The sequence below is a fragment of the Carassius gibelio genome, chromosome B6 (genome assembly GCF_023724105.1).
Source record: "Carassius gibelio isolate Cgi1373 ecotype wild population from Czech Republic chromosome B6, carGib1.2-hapl.c, whole genome shotgun sequence".
NCBI lineage: Eukaryota > Metazoa > Chordata > Actinopteri > Cypriniformes > Cyprinidae > Carassius > Carassius gibelio.
The window spans coordinates 3,903,471-3,923,790 of NC_068401.1; the positions used below are offsets into that span (position 1 = coordinate 3,903,471).

A 20,320-nucleotide genomic window follows, 5' to 3' on the forward strand; every position below is an offset into this window, starting at 1 on the left:
CCACGCCCACAGAAAAACGACGCAGTTGAGTAAAAAGGGGCGAAAACTTTGTTGGAAGCTGCAGAAGGCAATTTCTTCCTTTAAAGCTTCTAGCTTTACATCTCATGAGTCAGCTCTGACTAGACAAAATCTGATTTAAAGTACATGTAAAGCAATTCTGACAAGTTCTAGTCACTAAATACATCATAATGGAATGAAAGTAGATAGATTTATTAACGTTTGACTAGTCAAATCTAATACAAGGTATCTGGGATATATATATATATATATTCATGATGTATTCATTTGCATATAAGATATCTAATGAAATAAGTTATATTTTATGGTTTATGTATCTGATTACATTTTGGCTAGTTAGAATCACTTGCCTAAAAACAAATCCTAAAGAAATTCTAATTAATAATCTATCATATTAGTAAAACCTAATATGTAAAGTAAAAAAACAAGTCAGTTGGGACTAGACAAAAATGAGATGTATGCAATGCATATCTGTCTAGTGATAGTTTACGTTTAAGATATCTATAATGCAGTTTTGACTAGTCATTATTACAGGAGCACATATCTAATGCAGTTTCTGCTAATTTAAAAAATAAAGTTATAAACATAGAAAAAAAAAACTCAGTTTATCTAATAGGATTCTTTGTTCATCCAATTGTGAATTATCTATTGTCATGATTGCTAACTATTTTCTAAAAGTTTAAACTTTATAACATATTTATTAGGTTATTACTGTCAGCATTTGACCTCCTGTAGTTTGTCTCCGTGCCTCTAGAGGTCCCCTGTGTTCCCTTCTGTCTTTGTTCTTCTTTGTCTACTCTTGTTAGCGTTATCCAGGTCACCTGTGCCTTGTTTCTGTTAGAGTATTTTAGCTGAGTCTTTCCCTTGTTCGACACTTGGTTTTTGAGTTCAGGCTGCACGATACCAGCTCTGTATTTACTAGTTCTTCCAAGTCTTCCCAAGCTACCTCAAGTAAGGTGTTCCTAGTTATTTGTTTGTTTACACGCTCTTGATCTGTTTTCTCCCCTTGTGGAGTTTTTATTTTCCCTTGTGGTTTTGTTTTCCCATTATCTCTCTTGTTATTAATTCCTCTGTCTGAGAAGAACTTTTGTTGGATTTTTTGGCTTGCAAAGCCCTTTTTTTTTAATAAACCAAAATTGCTTGGAGTACTGCGTTGAGTATTTCAATTGGGTCCAACACCTCAGCCTCTGTGGCCTAGTGGCAGATCTCTCACCCACCACACCAGAGACCCGAGTTCTAGCCCGGCCCGTGACAGAAAAACCAAGTCACTCATGGACCCAGAAACACTCAGTTCCAAGGACCTATTGGCAGTGATTGCTCAACATGAGGCATCCTTTCAGCGCCATGAAGCCGTTCTCAGCCAACAAGAAGAACTAATGACCAAACATTCTCAACTCCTGGCTGATGTGATGAGCTCCATCCGCCAGCTATTTGAACGCCTCCCGGGTTCTTCACCTTCCTCTGCATCACCTCCGAGTGGCATCAGGCCTTCTCCTGTGGCGGAACCCGGACTACCGCCTCCTAAGCCCTTTGCTGGAGAACCCAGTTCCTGCCAGGGTTTCCTCACCCAGTGTTCTCTCACTTTCGAGCTCCAACCATCAAGCTTCCCTACGGATCGCTCTAAGATTGCCTACATTATCACCCTTCTCTCGGACAAAGCACTCTCTTGGGCCTCAGCAGTGTGGCAATCCCAGAACGCCTGTTGTAAGTCGTACATGGCCTTCGTGGAAGAGTTCAAGCGAGTGTTTGATCATCCTGTCAGTGGTCGGGAGGCTTCTAAGCGCCTACTCACTCTCCGTCAGGGTCCCCGAAGCACTGCAGATTATGCCATTGAATTTCGGACCATAGCTGCAAAAAGCGGATGGAACGATGAGGCACTGAGGGTCTGCTTTCAGGGAGGGTTGTCTGAGCCCCTTCAAGATGAGTTAGCCACTCGAGAAACGCCTGAAGATCTTGAATCCCTCATAGCAATGGCCATCCGTCTAGACAATCGTCTGAGAGAGCGGAGGACCGCCCGTCGCAAGGAGTCTCAGTCCCAAGTTCCTCTGAGGAGGTCCGGTTCTCCAGTTTGTGCTCCTTCCTCCAGAAATTCCCCAGTTCCTGAACCGCTCCATGATTCCCCAGAAGAATTGCAATTGGGCCGTTCCAGGCTTTCTCCAAACGAGAGGGAGCGTCGTTGTCTCTACTGCGGTGCCTCCGGCCACTTCCGTTCCTCTTGCCCCTAGCTCTTGGGAAACGCCTGTCCCCATATAGCAACAGGAGGGCTGTGATGGGGAAAATTAGAGCTCCTCCTGCTAATGCCGTCCTCGCAGTTCCAGTTACGTTGTCCTGGGAGGGCCACCAGCATCAGGTCCAGGCTATGATTGATTCTGGGGCTGCAGGCGACTTTCTAGACCTATCCTTGGCGAAGAAACTTAATATCCCCACACAACTTCTTCCTCACCCCCAGGCAGTCACTGCTTTGGATGGCAGACCTCTGGAACCGGGCAAAGTTACAGAGGCCACTCAATCCCTGCGACTTACCATCTTTCAACACCAGCAGGAGGAGACCCTCTATCTTATTGACTCCCCTGAGTACCCTGTTATCCTGGGTCACCCTTGGCTGTGCAGACACAATCCCCATATCGACTGGCCCACTGGCACTATCCTAAGCTGGGGCTCTACTTGCCAACTCTCCTGCCAACTTCAGAGTTCCCCAGCCCCTTGTCCCGAGTTTCAAGAGTCTATCGACCTGTCTCGAGTCCCCAGAGTTTATCATAAGTTTAAGGCAGTGTTCAGCAAGTCCCGGGCCACCTCCTTACCACCTCACCGCGCTTATGACTGTGCTATTGAATTACTCCCTGGCTCTTGCCCTCCCAGGGGTCGGATCTTCTCCCTGTCTCCCCCAGAGCGCTCAGCTATGGATCTCTACATTAAGGAGTCCTTGGCAGCCGGCATCATCCGTGCCTCAACCTCCCCAGCTGGGGCAGGTTTCTTCTTTGTTCAGAAGAAAGACGGGGGTCTTAGGCCTTGTATTGATTACCGGGGCCTCAACAAGATCACGGTTCATAATCGATACCCTCTACCGCTCATGGCCACTGCCTTTGAACTGCTTCAAGGAGCCTCTGTTTTCACTAAACTGGATCTCCGCAACGCTTACCATCTTGTGCGGATCCGGCAGGGAGACGAATGGAAGACTGCCTTCAACACCCCCACAGGCCACTATGAGTATCTCGTAATGCCGTTCGGACTCACCAATGCCCCCGCAGTGTTCCAAGCACTAATTAATGATGTCCTCCGGGACCTTCTTAATCAATTCGTCTTTGTATACCTTGACGATATTCTCATTTTCTCAAAGTCACTGGAGGAGCATGAGGGGCATGTAAGCAGGGTTCTCCAGAGACTCCTTGATAATCACCTCTACGTAAAGCCAGAGAAGTGCGAATTTCATGTTACCCAGGCTCAGTTTCTCGGATTCATTGTCACTCCTGGCCACCTGGAGATGGACTCTAAGAAGGTAGAGGCGATCCACAACTGGCCCATACCTACTAATGTGAAGGAGGTACAACGTTTCATTGGCTTTGCAAACTTCTACAGGAAGTTCATTAAGAATTTCAGCTCTGTTGTTGCCCCCTTGACAGCACTTACTAAGGGAGGAGGTACCAAGGTTCAGTGGAGTCCGGAGGCAGCGGGGGCCTTCGAAGATCTCAAGCGCCGTTTCACGTCCGCTCCTATTCTTCTGATCCCTGACCCAGACAGACCTTTTGTGGTGGAGGTGGATGCCTCAGAGGTGGGGGTGGGGGCCATCCTGTCGCAGAGAGGTACAGATGGAAAGTTACACCCTTGCGCCTTCATGTCTCGTCGCCTGTCGGATGCCGAGCGCAACTACCACGTGGGGGATCGTGAGTTGCTTGCAGTTAAACTGGCCTTGGAGGAGTGGCGCCACTGGCTCGAGGGGGCCCAGCACCCTTTCCAGGTTCTCACGGACCACAAAAACCTGGAGTATCTCCAGCAGGCTAAGCGGTTGAATCCTCGGCAAGCTAGGTGGTCACTATTTTTTAATCGATTCCAGTTTCTCCTATCTTACAGACCTGGCACCAAGAACGTCAAGCCAGATGCCCTGTCTCGAGCCTACTCCCCTGAGACACAAGAGAAGCCTTTGACTCCAATAATTCCGAGGTCTTGTATTGTTGCGCCCCTTCAGTGGGAACTGGAAAGAATGGTGCGAGAGGCCCTTGCCCATGAGCCCGATCCAGGTGGTGGTCCCCCTGGACGCCTGTTCGTTCCTCTAGCGGCCCGATCCCGGGTCTTGCAGTGGGCTCATGAGTCTCCCTTGACTTGCCATCCAGGAAGTGCCCGCACCCTTGACTTTCTCCAGCGGCGGTTTTGGTGGCCATCCATCAAGAGGGACGTTAAAGTCTATGTGGAGGCCTGCTCCGTATGCAACCAAGGGAAGTCTGCACATCAGCGACCTCAGGGACTGCTCCGTCCCTTACCTATTCCCCGCAGGCCATGGTCCCATCTCTCCCTGGACTTTGTTACCGGGCTTCCGCCATCCAAGGGCAATACAGTCATCCTGGTGGTTGTAGACCGGTTCTCCAAAGCGGCCCGGTTCATTCCCCTGCCCAAGCTGCCTTCAGCCAAGGAGACTGCGGAGCTCCTCATAAACCATGTCTTCCGCATATTTGGTATTCCCCTGGACATTGTCTCTGACCGAGGTCCCCAGTTCTCATCCCGGTTCTGGGGAGCCTTCTGCAGGCTTATTGGGGCAACGGCCAGCCTATCGTCTGGGTTCCATCCGGAGTCTAATGGCCAGACGGAACGTATTAATCAGGACCTGGAGACCACCCTACGGTGTATGGCGGCTAACAATCCCACGTCTTGGGCCACCTATATTATTTGGGCTGAATATGCCCATAACACCCTCCAGTCCTCGGCCACTGGACTATCCCCCTTTGAATGCCAGTTTGGTTATACCCCTCCATTATTCCCAGAGGAAGAGGCACAAGTTGGTGTTCCCTCGGCCCAACGCTTTGTCCAACGCTGTCGGCTTACATGGAGGAAGGCCAGACGTACCCTCCTTCGGACTTCCCAGAGGTACCAGGTTCAGGCTAATCGTCGCCGTCGGACAGCCCCCAACTTTCGAGCTGGTCAAAGAGTTTGGCTATCTACTAAGCACCTGCCCCTCCGGGTCGAATCCAAGAAACTATCCCAGAAATACATCGGCCCTTTTCGCATAGCAAGGAAAGTTAACCCTGTTTCTTATCGTTTATTTCTCCCACGTTCCCTTAGAATTAACCCCACATTTCATGTCTCTTTACTAAAACCTGTCTTGTCTTCTCCGTTTGCTCCCCCGCACAGGCCCCCTCCACCTCCCAGGATCATCAACGGCCAGCCAGCCTACACAGTGCGCCGGATACTGGACTCCCGGAGGGTCCAGAACTCATTACAATATCTGGTGGACTGGGAGGGCTATGGGCCAGAGGAGCGCTCCTGGGTTCCAGCCAAAGACATCCTTGACCCAAGTTTAATCCGGGAGTTTCACACCCGGAGGCCCGGGTGTTCTGGAAGGAACGTCAGGAGCCGTTCCTAGAGGAGGGGGTCCTGTCAGCATTTGACCTCCTGTAGTTTGTCTCCGTGCCTCTAGAGGTCCCCTGTGTTCCCTTCTGTCTTTGTTCTTCTTTGTCTACTCTTGTTAGCGTTATCCAGGTCACCTGTGCCTTGTTTCTGTTAGAGTATTTTAGCTGAGTCTTTCCCTTGTTCGACACTTGGTTTTTGAGTTCAGGCTGCACGATACCAGCTCTGTATTTACTAGTTCTTCCAAGTCTTCCCAAGCTACCTCAAGTAAGGTGTTCCTAGTTATTTGTTTGTTTACACGCTCTTGATCTGTTTTCTCCCCTTGTGGAGTTTTTATTTTCCCTTGTGGTTTTGTTTTCCCATTATCTCTCTTGTTATTAATTCCTCTGTCTGAGAAGAACTTTTGTTGGATTTTTTGGCTTGCAAAGCCCTTTTTTTTTAATAAACCAAAATTGCTTGGAGTACTGCGTTGAGTATTTCAATTGGGTCCAACACCTCAGCCTCTGTGGCCTAGTGGCAGATCTCTCACCCACCACACCAGAGACCCGAGTTCTAGCCCGGCCCGTGACAATTACTCTTTAAAATTAAAATTTACTAGTCAAAATTGGCTAGTAATGACAGTAAAACAGACAGTAAAAGAATGCTGAAAATATAGATGCTCTGATACAAGCTGTTCGAAATCTCTATTCATGGGAAAGTCAGTCACATAAAATGTTCATATGATGGCTGCCAATATAGACCCTATCTAGTTTGTGTGTTCCAGAGCATCCAGATGTGCTTGCGTCCTGCAGGCCTAACACTGGTGGATTATCAGATTAAAGAAAGAATGGAGCTGGAGATCTGATCAAAATGCATTTTCACACTGGTACGTTTTTGCATGATAACCCTAATAGTTAATCCCTCTATCTTTAATCAGAGGGAGTCTAAAGTTTTCCAAACCTTATATATTTGCTTAAAAACTAGATTTGCTTAAATACTAGTATCGGAAATATCTCCGATACCACAACAAATTCTGGCATCGGCATCGGCGAGTACATGAACCCATATACCGATCCGATACCATTTTCTTAAAAAAGACCTAGTTATGACCGCAAGCTTTGCCTAACCGCTGCACGGTTCTTCTTCGCTGCTCAAAATGCATTGAAAACACAGGAAGTTGTGCTGTGTTGCCACAAGCAACCCCTGTTTAGAGCAGCGAAGAAGAAATGAAAACGCGTTAGCAGCCCTTATCTATATATGACTGGATCACTCATCACATTCTAAACTGCCAAAAGACAGTGAAGCCGCTACTATATTATAGATCAGTGGTTAGCAGTATGTCTCTGTAGTACCGGTAGTTACAGACTCTCGAGTATATTCAGTACCGGCAACTGCGTTCAGTCGCTTCCGTGTAAGTCAAAACGCAGGGCTCCAGACAGTAGCCGAATATATACTAGTGTCTGTGAATATTAAACTGCAAAATACTATTTAAATATTACTCCCGCAAAATCTACATCTCTGTGGGTGACTGGCACAGATGCGCGAGAGCTCGCTGTTTTGTAGTCTCTGCTGTGTGTCATGAGGACACGAACGCATAAACCGTCACTTCATGAGAATTTACCGTTTCATTTGAGAATACTGTCATATCATAAACACAGACACTCAAAGATCTTCATGGCAGCCCATTAAAATAAATGTTTGGTTTACATGAGTAAATTGACAATATATAAAGCTACTGTTGTAGCCTACAGTAATAATAATACATCTCTATAATAATAATAATTATGCCTAGATGGTTGCTTGTTTTTTACTTGTTTTTTACTTGTTAGAGATTATCTGATTAATAGATCTTTTTTTATATTCCTAGACTTATTTGTTGCAGTTTTTTTATACAGTTATATTGTAAAACTTAAATACCTTTTTTAGTTTGCGGTGTTAGATTTTTGGCTGCATTTGAAGTTCTTTTTTGCATAAGAAAATAAATAATACTGTCAAATTCATGTTAGATAATAAAAATACTGTAATAAATACAGTAGTTCACCATGTATTTGTTCATGTTTTATTGAGGGATCTGTCTGAAGCACACCATAAAAAAATTCTAGCAATTTACACAGGGCTAGTAGTATATACAGCTGTATATACAGATATACACCCAGGTATCGGATCAGTACTCGGTATCGGCCGATACCCTGAGCCCAGGTATCGGAATCGGTATCGGGAAGAGAAAAAGGGTATCGGAACATCTCTATTAAAAACATCACAAGCAAACACTAAAAGATGACCGTTCACTTATGAGAACTGATTATGAGCAATATAGTGATTTCCAGAGATTTCCAGACATCATGAGCCGTGACATCAGATCTGGAGTCACATCACACATGCATGATGAAGCATTTCAGCTGACCGAGAGAAAACACAGCCCACATGGCTCAAGTTAAAGGGAAGTCATGGCCTAATGGTTAGAGAGTTTGACTCCTTCTCCAAGGGTTGTGTGTTCGAGTCTCGGGCCAGCAATACCATGACTGAGGTTCCCTTTAGCAAGGCACCGAACCCCCAACTGCTCCCTGGGTGCCACAGCATAAATGGCTGCCCACTCCTCTCTGTGTGTGTTCATGGTGTGTGTGTGCACTTTGGATGGGTAAAATGCAGAGCACGAATTCTGAGTATGGGTCACCATACTTGGCTGTATGTCACATCACTTATTAGACTAAACATTATAAAATGTTGTGAATTTCCTATCTAACTTTTCCATAAAACTTTCTACTCTGTTTTAATTGGGCATGAGGAAAATATTTTTAAACATAAGAAGTGAAACAGTGATCTAGTTACATCCATATCTGTCTGTGGTGATATAATCGTAAGTGAATATGCCTGAGAGGGCAAACAACACACGTTGTGCTCCACAGAACACGAGAAAGTGATTAAACTTAGAAAAGAAGTTTGATAAATATAATTTTTAAAACATTTCATAAAGCTACTCGCCAAAGATGAATGGAACATTATTGCCAATATTTAGGCAGAAAAATGCAGTTATTTAGTTTCCAAAAAAAAGAAAGAACATTTTTAATGACATTTTTTTATGCCCACATATGTTTTGTTGTGTGAGAAACACAATAATTAATAATGGAGCGTAATGGGTTAGATTCATTCATTTTGTGCAATGGACCGATAATCAGTTCACACAAAAGCAATTCACAAAACAAACTATTCAAAAAGGAGTCAAACTAAAACTGACAGCTAACAATTCCCAATCCTGTAGTGATTAGCTGAATAGTTACATCTTTCAAAATGTTTATAAATGTCCACAATCTTTCTTTCGGCTCTCTTAAAGACAATCATCTGCTAAAGCATGGCAAGAAAACTGAAATATGTTTCATATATATTCACAAGAAAAGATCTGTATTTTTGTATTCATGAGTTCCTTCAGTCAAAACAGACCCTTCACTTGAGAAGCTTACAGTGTTATTGGCAAGTTAAACAAAAGTGTGTTAGGAGAATTAATGAAATTATCTGTTCATACTAATGAGGCAAGGTTGTGATCCTCATACTCTGACTGGCGATGGGATACGACACCATCGGGGTGGTCGCATGGCTCATTGTGATGCCCGGCAGCGGTTGTGCCATCGACACAGCGACTGGTGCTACCGAAACTGCAACAGGAGCCATGGAAACAGGTGGAGCCATTCCCTGGGCGATAGTCTGAGCGAGGGCGGCTGAAATGGGGTCAGGATTCAGATGCGGAGGGGGTGCGGTAGGGGGCGCAGTATTTGCTGGAGGGGCGGTCGGTGCTCCAGACGGGGCCACCAGATCCTGTTGTGTGACGGGACGGGGCTGCAGACCAGCACTGCTCAGAGTGGTGTGTGTCTGAGCGATGCCATGGTTGTAGGAGCTGACCGAACCAACAGGGGGCACCAGACTCTGCTCAGACTGAGCTGGGGTGGAGGACAGCGTCATCACTTTAGCCTGGCTCCGGAACCGAGCGTTCTGCTCCAAGAGCACCTCGTTGGTGGCTATGAGATTTGACACCTGGAGAAAAACAGGAAGGTGTGAGTTTTGAGAATTTAACTTGAAACCTCACGTCAAAGTAGAGGGATGCTACACTGAAAAAAATATTCTGTCACAAGTACAATTTGTAGATTATTTGCATGTTTTGTTTGCAGGATTTATAATGCAAAGAATGGGTCTCAATTGCAAAGATTCTAAAAGATTTATAATAGAAAGAGGTCAGCAGAGATATACTCTGTCATCATTTATTCATGCTCAAATCATTCAAAAGCTGTATTATTCTCTGTCATCTGTGGAAATGTAAAAGATGATCTATTGCAGAATGCCCAGTTAAAGATGGGACTGTCAATCTCCAAAAAAAAAAAAAGTTAGGGATGCATTCTACATCGGTATTATAAATCATTGCAAATGTACCTGCTATAACTCATAAAAAAAGATTAAAGCTAAATCCTTAGTTCATGTAAATGTAATCTTTTGTAATCAAAATGGAGTATTTTTTTTTACACTGAAAATGATTAAGTTATGAACCCTTAATTCACTCATAGCATTTATAACTACTTATATTTGTTTTATTTTTAGGTTATTCTTACACTGAAGAAAGGAAGGTTTTGAACAACATGAGAGTGAGTGAATGAGTACATTTAACACCTGTTCACCTGTTTCTTAAGCTCCTCTACTCTTTTCCTCAGTAGGGCGTTCTCCTCTTCCAGTAAACGGTACTCTAACGGTCGGGTCGACAGGGTGGTCTGAAGCCCCAGGTCATAATGTCCACCAGTGGTCCCATCAGTCAACCGCAGCCCCTCCAAACGCCTTCTCTTGAGCTGGAGGGCCGTGTGGTCGACAGGAGCCTCCACCGGCCCTGCTTCAAACATACCATTCTCAAACAGAGGGTCATAGACAGAGCAAGGGCCCCTGTCATAGCGCCGATGACCCGCCGTTGCCATCGACATGCAGCCGCTCAAAGAGCCCCCTCCTCCACCAGACATGACCTGCTCTCTGCAGCCGCCCATGTTGGGACATCCCATTCCCATGTAGTTACCCACACCGCCGCCAACGAGGCCAGACATCCCGCTGCAGGCACCGGCAACACCTCCTGCTCCACCGCCACCAGCGGTCACCATCCCACTGACGCCCCCAGTGACGCCCATCATACACCCGACTCCACCCCGGGGCGGAGCTTCATACTCATAATCCTTCCTGACGTGCCGGAATTTGCACTTATTCCCCCGTTGGCACTCTCCTTTCAGGTAGTCCCTGCAAATAGGCACCTCTCCACGGCTCAACGGGAGGTCGGTCGGAGACAATCCCAACCCGGCTGCCACCTTCCCCCTGAGCCGAAGCGGAAGCTCTCCGGTTTTCTTATAATAGTCTTCGTCTTCCTTCGAGCCATGCACGAATCTGCAGTTGGTGCGCACGCACTCTTTGTTCTGATGGTCGTGGCAGAAGATGAACTCGTTCTTCTGCACGCCCAAATCTGGAACCTCGTTGAAGTCTGGATGCCGGAAGCGGCAGCGTTTGCCGCGCTTGCACACGTTACGCAAAAAATCCCGGCAAACACCATCCAGTGCCAAATCGGAGCCAAACGCACCGTTTCCTAATGCCCCGCCACCTCCCATGACCCCGGGACCACCGTTACCCCCCGCTGAGCCACCAACTCCTGTCACTCTACCCTCTCCACCCGTCCCAGACCCTCCCTCGTCCCCGACCCCAGTGCCCACCCCCGTCCCGCCACCACCTGCCAAGTAGGAGCTATCCCGGTCAGGCATGGCGCTCGGCCCAGCGGGAATAGAACGCTGCGCTCATGTGGGAGACGGAGAGATGGAGGATGTATGAGTGTTCAGAGGTAAAGTGCAAGAAGGAGAAGAGCTCAGACTGTAGACGGATGCAGATCACAGATCCACCCGGGCGCCTGTGAATATAATAACAATAAATACAAATATATATTATACCAGGAGCATCATTATATAGCTGCATCGCTAATAAACTATTTCTATTTCTATATCTATTATTATTATTATTACTCGTTTCCATTAAATATAAAGCAGCAAAACTGTTTTCAACATTAATAAGAAGAAATGTTTCTTGAGCAGCAAATTAGAATATTAGAATGATGTCTGAAGGATCATGTGACATTGAAGACTGGAGTAATGATGCTCAAAATTCAGCTGCGCATCACAGGAATACATTTATATTTATAATATATTTAAATAGATGGGCAGGTAATTAAATACATATTTTAAATTAAATGCTTAAAAAATTGTGTTGTATTCTGAATAAAAAAATAAATAAAAAAGCAGTTTTATGTCTACACAACTTTTCTGCGATTAATTCAGCCCGAGATGCATCACGTAAGAACAAAACTTCCGTTGTGCAGACCATTTCAGATTTACGCATGCCATACATATTTATCTTTTGAAACATTTCACATTTTAAAATTAAAGCTTTAAAATTGCCCATAATGACTATAAGTCATCCAACACCAAGAATAAATCTAGACAATATTATATTTCTTCAAAGCATTAATAATTCTTCCTGGAAATAAAATTTTTTGTTCAACATTTAGCAAAATGCTGTTTATTAAAACAATAACAAAAATACTATGATATTGTTATGATTTTATATGGAAACACCATGTTCTGCGTGGTAACAATATCCTCTGAAATATTATGAAGAAATATTTAAGTAACGCATGGTATAGGAGTACCTAATACATAAAAAAAGTTCTGTAATAGCAACATGGTAAAATATATCATTGCATGGCAGTAACATGGTCTTTAACGCATGTACATTGGAAGTGACATGGAACTCAACGTAAAATATCGTAAACAACGTAAAACACTTTTTTTAATAAAATGCAATTACAACGCAAATGCAATATTTAGCCTCGCATATAATATTTTTGAAAATGATATAAATGCAATAATCTCATGTAATAATTTCTGTTCTAATTATAAAGCAAAAAGCTGTCATGTCAAAACTGTGGATCGACACATTACAGCATTTGTTACCTACTGAGTGTTACAGAAGTAACCGGATATTGGTGACTGGTTCGTTTGCACAATATCTAGCCTAATTATACAATATTCGATATTTAATACAGAACACACCAAACATTATGTCCACTCTCAGGCACAAAGGCCTGGATAAGGCGCATGTACAGAACGCAAAGACAACAACCTTCTAGTAAACAACTCACCCAGTGTACACAAGCAGTCGTATCGGCGAGATTAATGGAACCGTAGTTGCACGACATTACTAATCACATGCATTAAAGTAGAAACTGACAGTCACAAAGCTTACATTATATTAAATTAGAACACAAGTTGGTCCATCAATGAACTTCCGCTTTTCTTGTTCGAAGCACTTCCTGTGCGGTGGTACACTGGAAAAAATGCACGTCAAAATAAAAGACCTCGAAGCAAGAAAAATAATGTGGCAATATCTTGGTACAATGATGAAATTCATATGGTACACCAATGTGGTTTCATAAATACCATGGTATTACAAATTTGAAAGTAAAAAAACAAACAAAAGCTATTTGTATGCACCATTACTCCATTAAAAAATTACATTAAGGAAAACACCAAATGTGAGCATGTGGATTTTTGTTTCTCTAAAAACGTCAAACAAAATTTGAAACGACGTCACAGATTTTTATAGTTAGTATAGCACAGTTAAACATCCAACCTTGTGGGTCTTTTTAACTCAAAGTGTATATTTTCATGTTAAAACACAACATAGGAGAGACATGTTGACTAGATATGACAGGTTACAGCATTTATTTTCATGATACCAATGAGTCACTACAGCATGATGGATGTCAATAGTTTATTTGTATATTAATAAGAACATCAGACATCAATGTTCATATCTGATCATCTTATAAAGATTCAGTTGTAGAGCAGGAATGCAGGGGGAACATAGCCTGTAAAGAAAAAATAAAGTGTCACAGGGTAAACAGTAATAATTTTAACATGCATCACCATCTGATTAATCACTGTACATCAGGATTACTTTTGTATTACAAATTTTCTGAAACGTTGTTTAAAAAAATGCAAATAACGCATTATTAAATGCATGCTCTAATTTGCCTACATTTCCAGGACAGAAATCTGAATTTTAGATAAACCAGGTTCAAATTTCATGCTTCATTTGTTGATGGATCAAAGGTTTTAATGAGTGCTAAAGGTTTTATCACTCTATAAATCAGAAAATACTATCGTCAAACAGAAACAATTCACTGTTTTTAAGAATGAAATGTTATAAATCTGGTGAATAATCTATGAACCAACTTGACTGCAAAAACCTTGACAAAATAGACCAAAACTATAAAGCTTGTTGTAATAAGTGCTGCTGAAGAGAAGACTGGACTTTTAGACACTGAGAAAATGCTATTTGCAGATTAAATTGAATTCTACGAATGCAAATAGATAAAAATAAAAATTTTTGAAACTTTTCTATACACTAGACCTAAATAATACATTATGGAAGCCAAAACTGACCAATGCATGAAAGAAAATTATGGTATTAACAGTATATTATTTTCAGGGACAAAACTCTAAAATATTTTGGATGGATGTTCCATAAACATCTCATTTTTGGACCATTCTAAGCTTGTATTTTACATTTAGAAGACACTTATCCAAAGCAACTTACAAATGAGGACAGTGGAAGCAATCAAAAACAACAAAAGAGCAATGAAACACAAGTGCTATAACAAGCCTCAGTTAGCTTAAACGCAGTACACGCAGCAAAGGCTTTTAAGTAATAAAAAAAAATAAAAAAACCTGGCAATGCGTTCTATACTAGACTAACTGAATCTTGTCATGGAACTTGTATACTGTTGTTGTTCTCTTGTTGACCTGACTGCTTCTATTGTTCTCTTTTGTAAGTCTCTTTGGATAAAAGCGTCTGTTAAATGATTAAATGTTATGTAAATGTAAATAGATATATATATTATATATATAGATAGATAGATAGATAGATAGATATAGATATATATACAAAATTGTATAATAAATGAAAAGAAAATCGAATACAAAAATATTAAAAGGTAGTTAGATTTTGTATTTTTTTTTTAAAGAATAGAATCAGAATAGTAAGTGTTCAAGTTAGAGGGTCAAATAAAGATGGAAGAGATGGGTTTTAAGCAGATTCTTAACGATGGCTAAGTACTTATTAATATTATTTTAACTGAAACAGCGATGCATTAAAAAGGCATGAAAAGCATTACAAATAATAATTATAAATGTATTTGAAGGGCCACTCACAAGACAGGGGTTTATTTTCCAGTGGGTCTGACACTTTCAAAAATACCAGCTTCCTTCATGGCACTGAACTCCTTCATTGAATCATAATGTTTGTAGAAGTCAGCATAAGCCTTCTTCCTGGGCTCTGTTACTCCGAACTGAAGACAGACACAAACTATTTCTCAGATTCAAGAAGAACTGTCCACGGTAGCCTTATACAAAATATATATATATATAATAATAAAAACCTCCTTTGCACCAAGATGAAAAAAATCAAAAGTATACAACCAAATACACAAGACTACAAATTAGGGATAATCTAATTAGATTTGAATGACTATTAAAGGGTTAGTTCACCCAAAAATGAAAACTATATCATTAATGTATACCGTACATAAATTTTCAATGGAGGGACAGAAAGCTCTCGGACTAAATCTAAAATATCTTAAATTGTGTTCCGAAGATGAACAGAGGTCTTACAGGTTTGGAACGACATGAGGGCGAGTCATTAATGACATTTTAATTTATGGGTGAACTAAGCCTTTAAGGATAAATTGTGACAAAAAGTGCTCTTATAAAAATTGTAGTTGGAATTTTAAATAAACAATTTGACCCAAGCAAGAGATTGAGGTGCCAATCACAATTTTGAACAGCACTTAAAACCATAGAGTTCTAATATAGTGCTTATGACCAAAAATAGCAAAAACTGATGACAAAAACACTGACCTTGAATGCGGCTGCTGCAATGAGGGAGAGACCGAAAGCGATGGGCAAATGAAACCTCAAACGCTTGGCTAGGAGGCCTCTCATCGCTGGCTTTGGAAGTGACATAGTTGCCTTTAAGAAAGAGATGACAATAACAGACGTTAATAAAAAAAACTTCACACACTTGAAGTCAAAAGACAGGCCTTCAGCACTGCTACGTGCTATTCTGGCCATCACATATGAATTTTTGACCAAATTTCAGGACATCCATACAGGGAGACACGATTACATTATCCAGTTATCTTCAGATATTGTTTAAGTGCACGTTCTAACGGTTAAGCTAATATGCAATTTGCATTTTATTTTTTCTAGATGTGATAAAGCGCATGCTGACGCAAAGCATAGTATTATATTATTTTAAATATGACAATTCTGATTCATATCGAGGAGTTGGTGCCCCGAGACACGGAAAAATCTGTCTAGCTAACACTAGCTAGCAATCACAATGACCAAGTTAGTTCAAAAACGAGGCACGTTAAGTAAATGAAAATACTTTAGAGTTATGAAAAACATAACGTTATGTTATTAAAATGTATTCAGATTTCACCAGATGTTTTGTTTTAAGTGTATAACAAGCTCGATATATACCGTTTAATTCACGACCTTCAACACGCACGTCCGGTTACTCAGACAGGAAGACGTTTATGTACTAGGGCCGAACAAACTACGGAAACTGACGAAGGACAAACACAAGACCAACGAGGGATAATGAAAAAACACATTTTGTTGTCTCATAAAAAAATTCGATTTCAATAAAACATCTCACACTACTTGGCTTACACCTACCACGCATTAAAAACATTGCACTTATATTATTTAAAAAATACAGTGGTTTACTCATTAATAAATTGACAAAACATTGGTTTTATTATAAAAAATAATAATGTGTTTTATTTTTTAATAATCAGGTTTCGGTGGATTATATATAAATGCCTTTTTTAGTCACGTACTTTTATTACAAATATTTTTTACTGACTGCATTAAAACAAAACATAATTAAAAAGATAAGTCTTTAAAGATAACTTAGGCGTTTTAAAATAATGAATGATTTGGGTTTCGCAAACATCTGGCAACCAACGGCTTGGTTTGCCATTTAGAGGGAATCTGACACTGGCTCGGTGTTGCCATATTCTTGTAATTATACGTAATTTTTCACTTGTTTCCTTATCAGACCAGGTTGCTTGCTTTTCTCGCGGGATCTGGCAACACTGGATTGGGTTACAATCACCAGCCAGATCTTCAAATAGCAGCACCACACTTGAATTGAAACTGAAATTCAACTCCGCCCGTTACTGCGGAGCCTCACCCGGTAAAACGTGTTACCTCGTCCCGGCTCGCGCGCCTTCTAGCTTGTTCTAGAACGAAGAACTGACTAGTTGTCTCACGTGCTGGGTTTGAAATACAACAACTGGTAACTTTAAACAAGTGAAGCTTCGCGATCACCAAGGCCCTTCCTTCAACGCTTACTTTCCGGTTTTTCAACTAGCACGGTAATGTTGTTTTATTACTAAATGTGTGAATATATATATATATCACAGCAGTTTTACTGACAGTGTGTAATATTAATCTTGTTGGTAATGTAACATTGCTAAACTTAAGTTAACAGCAGTGCCTTTGATCGTTTCAGTGTCATCATGCCTCAGAAGCGGCGCTCGCAGTCGTGGACGGAGCTCAAACAAGCCGGTAACGAGTGCTTCAGAGCCGGTCAGTACGGAGAAGCCGTGAACCTCTACAGCCAGTCCATCCAGCTGCTGGAGAAGTCTGGTGAGGACAGTAAAATGTAGTCATATTTAAAATATTACCATGGTAAACACTACAGTAACACTGTTACCACTTAGCTTATTACCATGTTTTTGTACCTGTACCGTGGTATTCTTGCACTTACACGAAATGTTCCATGGTGCTCTTGTCCATGTCAGTACTATGGTATTACTTTCATAATAATTGGAAATATTTCAGGGTGTACTTTTTTAGGGGTTTTCAAAACAAAATCCAAGGACCCCCCAATAGAGTACTAGGGGGTTAGTGGTAAAGCAAAGAGAAAAACAGTTCAAAAATTTTTTTTTTTTTTAAAAACCATACATAAATACATTTAAATAAATTAGCACAGCATGTAGTGAGTAGAAAACAAAACGCATATAAGAAAACATTTCCAAAATTTTACACACATTTATGTGATCATGTTATAAATTATATAAATAATAGAAAATATTTCCCAAATATTATTTTATAAATATTCTGACTGCTTAACTAGTAATACAAATAAACTAGAAAAATCCACGAAAAAAGTGAACATTAATAAAGATAAAATATATATATTTTTAAAGTGTATATATGTTGAAATTATACATTTAATAATGCAACACTGTAGTGAGTTGTAAAAAAAATGCATATAAGGAAATATTTTCCAAACCGGATTTTACACAATTTATATTGATATTAATTTTCATGTTATAAATTGTGTGTTTATAAATATATAACTACCTAGGGTGTCCCTTGCATGGTTATGAATTATGATATATCCTTTATAATCTCCTCTTTTATCATCTCACAGAACTGTTAGAATCTGATTGTAACATCATGTTAATGTCATATGCCAAGAATACCATAAAGATTCCATATTAATATTTTTTTGAGTGACAATAACAAGAGTCATCATACAATTTGGATGATAAGAAATTTGCAACAGCAACAGAGAAATGGTTCCTCAGACTTAAATAGATGTAAAGGAAGCTGTGGTACTGATGTAAATAAAGACACATCAATGTTCTGTCCACAGGTCAGAAGAAGAAGGAAGATCTGGGTATTCTGTACTCCAACAGGGCCGCCAGTTACCTGAAAGATGGAAACTGCAGTGAATGCATTAAAGACTGCACAACGTAAGTGCAACAAACAGCAGGTGCAAAAATGGTTAAAGTGATTATGTGCAGGGTTAATAATCTGAATATTTCTCTTTCAGGTCTCTTGAACTGATTCCATTTGGGTTTAAAGCTCTGCTTCGCCGGGCGTCAGCTTATGAAGCCTTGGAGAGATACAGACAGGCGTATGTGGACTACAAGACTGTCTTACAGATAGACTGGAACATACCGGCTGCTCACGATGGCGTCAACAGGTAATTCTGCATGATCAGGATCCAGAAGTATTATGCATGCTAATAGATAATGCACTAATCAACTGTATAATAAAGATGTAATATACAACATATAAGCATAAGGATACAAAAAATGTACCATGCAACACATCACTCCTTCCCTCCAGAATGACCAAGGCTTTGACGGATATAGACGGCCCATCTTGGAGAGAGAAACTGCCTCCGATTCCCACCGTTCCTATGTCTGTGAAAGAAAGCCTGGCACAAGCTGCCAGCTTGGCCCCCAGCCCACAACAAAACAGCACGACTGACAACAAGAAAAAAGGTATTTACCTGTAACCGTATCAAGTGGAGCCAACATACTTCGTTCAACACTTGATTTATAATTGTATTATTCTAAGCACCAGGACCTGAAGCTGTTAAAAAGGCCAAGGCTCTGAAGGAAGAAGGCAATGTGTTTGTGAAGAAGGGCGAACACAAGAAAGCCGTGGAGAAATACACACAGTCACTCGGTCAGGACCCCACAGAGGTCACAACCTACACAAACCGGTAAGAAATGCTACCAGTCATTATGCTACCAAATGTCAGATTTCACTACTGGAAAAGTCATGAGTTTAGGTTTGATAATGCGTGTAAATCAATATTGCTTGTAGGGCTCTCTGCTACCTGTCATTGAAGATGTACAAAGAAGCTATTAACGACTGCGATGAGGCTCTTCGATTGGATTCCGCCAACATTAAAGCTTTTTATCGACGTGCCCAGGCAAACAAGGAACTCAAAGTAAGTTTAATTCGGAATAAGTTGAAGTTCATTGTCTTAACTAAATTTGGTGAATTGGTTTATGAAGTGTAAGGCCTCTAACAGCAGCTTGTTCTATTATTTTTCTATTGTTTTCTTTTTATTGATTATATAATAATAATATAAACATGCTACATGTACTGTGTTAAGCTAACTAACTAACACTTAATATATATCATTGCTCTTTTGTTGATTTTGATCGCTTCCATTGTCCTCATTTGTAAGTTGTAAATTCTAAATCTAATACATTTTCTTTTCTCTAGAACAAGAAATCTGCTATTGAAGATCTTAACAGTGTGCTCAAAAAAGATCCAAACAACATGGCGGCGCAGAAACTACTGCAGGAAGTACAGAAGATGAAATAATCCTGATTGTACAGTGTGGAAGCTTTCCACAAGTGCCTCTCAAAGCTGCAACGTTTGCTACAGACTTTAGATATGCACATCATAATGCTATTTTAAATCTAGGAAATAATTTGAGTGTTCATGTTCAATAATTCCTACTTCACCTTCACCAGAATTAGGGCTGCATTTTCTACAAAATGCTTACTGTTTTTTTTTGTGCAAATATATTGTATTGTTGTGGGTTAATTACTGTCACAACCAGTTAATGGTTATATACATTTGTAAAGACTTGACACCTGTATTTATTGATGTTTCATATGACATTTTGCATCAAGACAACGTCAACAGGTCTTTATTTTATTTAAATAACGTGCTGTATGATTGTGGTAATAAAGGAGAATGTTCAGGACTATTGTATTTTTTCATCCTGAAAACTGACAGATGTAATGCTATGATCAGCGATTATTATTTTTTTTTATTATTGTAGGAATTATCAATATTAAAAAGACCTAAAA

General features: G+C 41.0%; 3 protein-coding genes across 4 annotated transcripts; 1 reads left to right on the forward strand and 2 right to left on the reverse strand.

Moving 5' to 3' along the window:
• Window positions 1-8,684: 8,684 nt before the first annotated feature.
• Window positions 8,685-13,176, reverse strand: LOC127959915 (zinc finger CCCH domain-containing protein 10). The gene is made up of 3 exons (XM_052559349.1): window positions 12,755-13,176; window positions 10,215-11,467; window positions 8,685-9,579 (listed from the first exon to the last, which is right to left on the reverse strand). The coding sequence occupies exons 2-3, from the start codon at window positions 11,322-11,324 to the stop codon at window positions 9,073-9,075; spliced, it is 1,617 nt and encodes a 538-aa protein (XP_052415309.1). The 5' UTR covers window positions 11,325-11,467; window positions 12,755-13,176; the 3' UTR covers window positions 8,685-9,072.
• A 196-nt stretch (window positions 13,177-13,372) lies between these two features.
• On the reverse strand, window positions 13,373-16,266 carry LOC127959916 (cytochrome c oxidase subunit 6C-1). The gene is made up of 4 exons (XM_052559350.1): window positions 16,161-16,266; window positions 15,534-15,644; window positions 14,829-14,965; window positions 13,373-13,483 (listed from the first exon to the last, which is right to left on the reverse strand). Exons 2-3 carry the CDS (start codon window positions 15,636-15,638, stop codon window positions 14,840-14,842), a joined length of 231 nt encoding a protein of 76 aa, XP_052415310.1. The 5' UTR covers window positions 15,639-15,644; window positions 16,161-16,266; the 3' UTR covers window positions 13,373-13,483; window positions 14,829-14,839.
• Window positions 16,267-16,773: 507 nt separating this feature from the next.
• Window positions 16,774-20,214, forward strand: LOC127959463 (mitochondrial import receptor subunit TOM34-like). Of its 2 annotated transcripts, none has more exons than XM_052558664.1 (8): window positions 16,774-17,062; window positions 17,200-17,336; window positions 18,352-18,451; window positions 18,532-18,684; window positions 18,831-18,988; window positions 19,071-19,212; window positions 19,317-19,443; window positions 19,725-20,214. In XM_052558664.1, exons 2-8 carry the CDS (start codon window positions 17,207-17,209, stop codon window positions 19,824-19,826), a joined length of 912 nt encoding a protein of 303 aa, XP_052414624.1. In that variant the 5' UTR covers window positions 16,774-17,062; window positions 17,200-17,206; the 3' UTR covers window positions 19,827-20,214. The 2 variants fall into 2 exon arrangements, with proteins under 2 accessions (XP_052414624.1, XP_052414623.1); XM_052558663.1 differs by having other exon boundaries at window positions 16,779-17,062; window positions 19,065-19,212.
• The last annotated feature ends 106 nt before the right edge of the window (window positions 20,215-20,320 follow it).

Coding starts and splice junctions, on each gene's coding strand:
- LOC127959463 (XM_052558663.1), top strand. CDS start 17,207: ATGCCTCAGAAGCGGCGCTCGCAGTCGTGGACGGAGCTCAAACAAGCC. Junction 18,685..18,830: donor GCTCACGATGGCGTCAACAG/GTAATTCTGCAT, acceptor CCTTCCCTCCAG/AATGACCAAGGCTTTGACGG. Junction 19,444..19,724: donor AGGCAAACAAGGAACTCAAA/GTAAGTTTAATT, acceptor TCTTTTCTCTAG/AACAAGAAATCTGCTATTGA.
- LOC127959915 (XM_052559349.1), bottom strand. CDS start 11,324: ATGCCTGACCGGGATAGCTCCTACTTGGCAGGTGGTGGCGGGACGGGG. Junction 9,580..10,214: donor TAGAGGAGCTTAAGAAACAG/GTGAACAGGTGT, acceptor GTTTTTCTCCAG/GTGTCAAATCTCATAGCCAC.
- LOC127959916 (XM_052559350.1), bottom strand. CDS start 15,638: ATGTCACTTCCAAAGCCAGCGATGAGAGGCCTCCTAGCCAAGCGTTTG. Junction 14,966..15,533: donor TTGCAGCAGCCGCATTCAAG/GTCAGTGTTTTT, acceptor GTCTGTCTTCAG/TTCGGAGTAACAGAGCCCAG.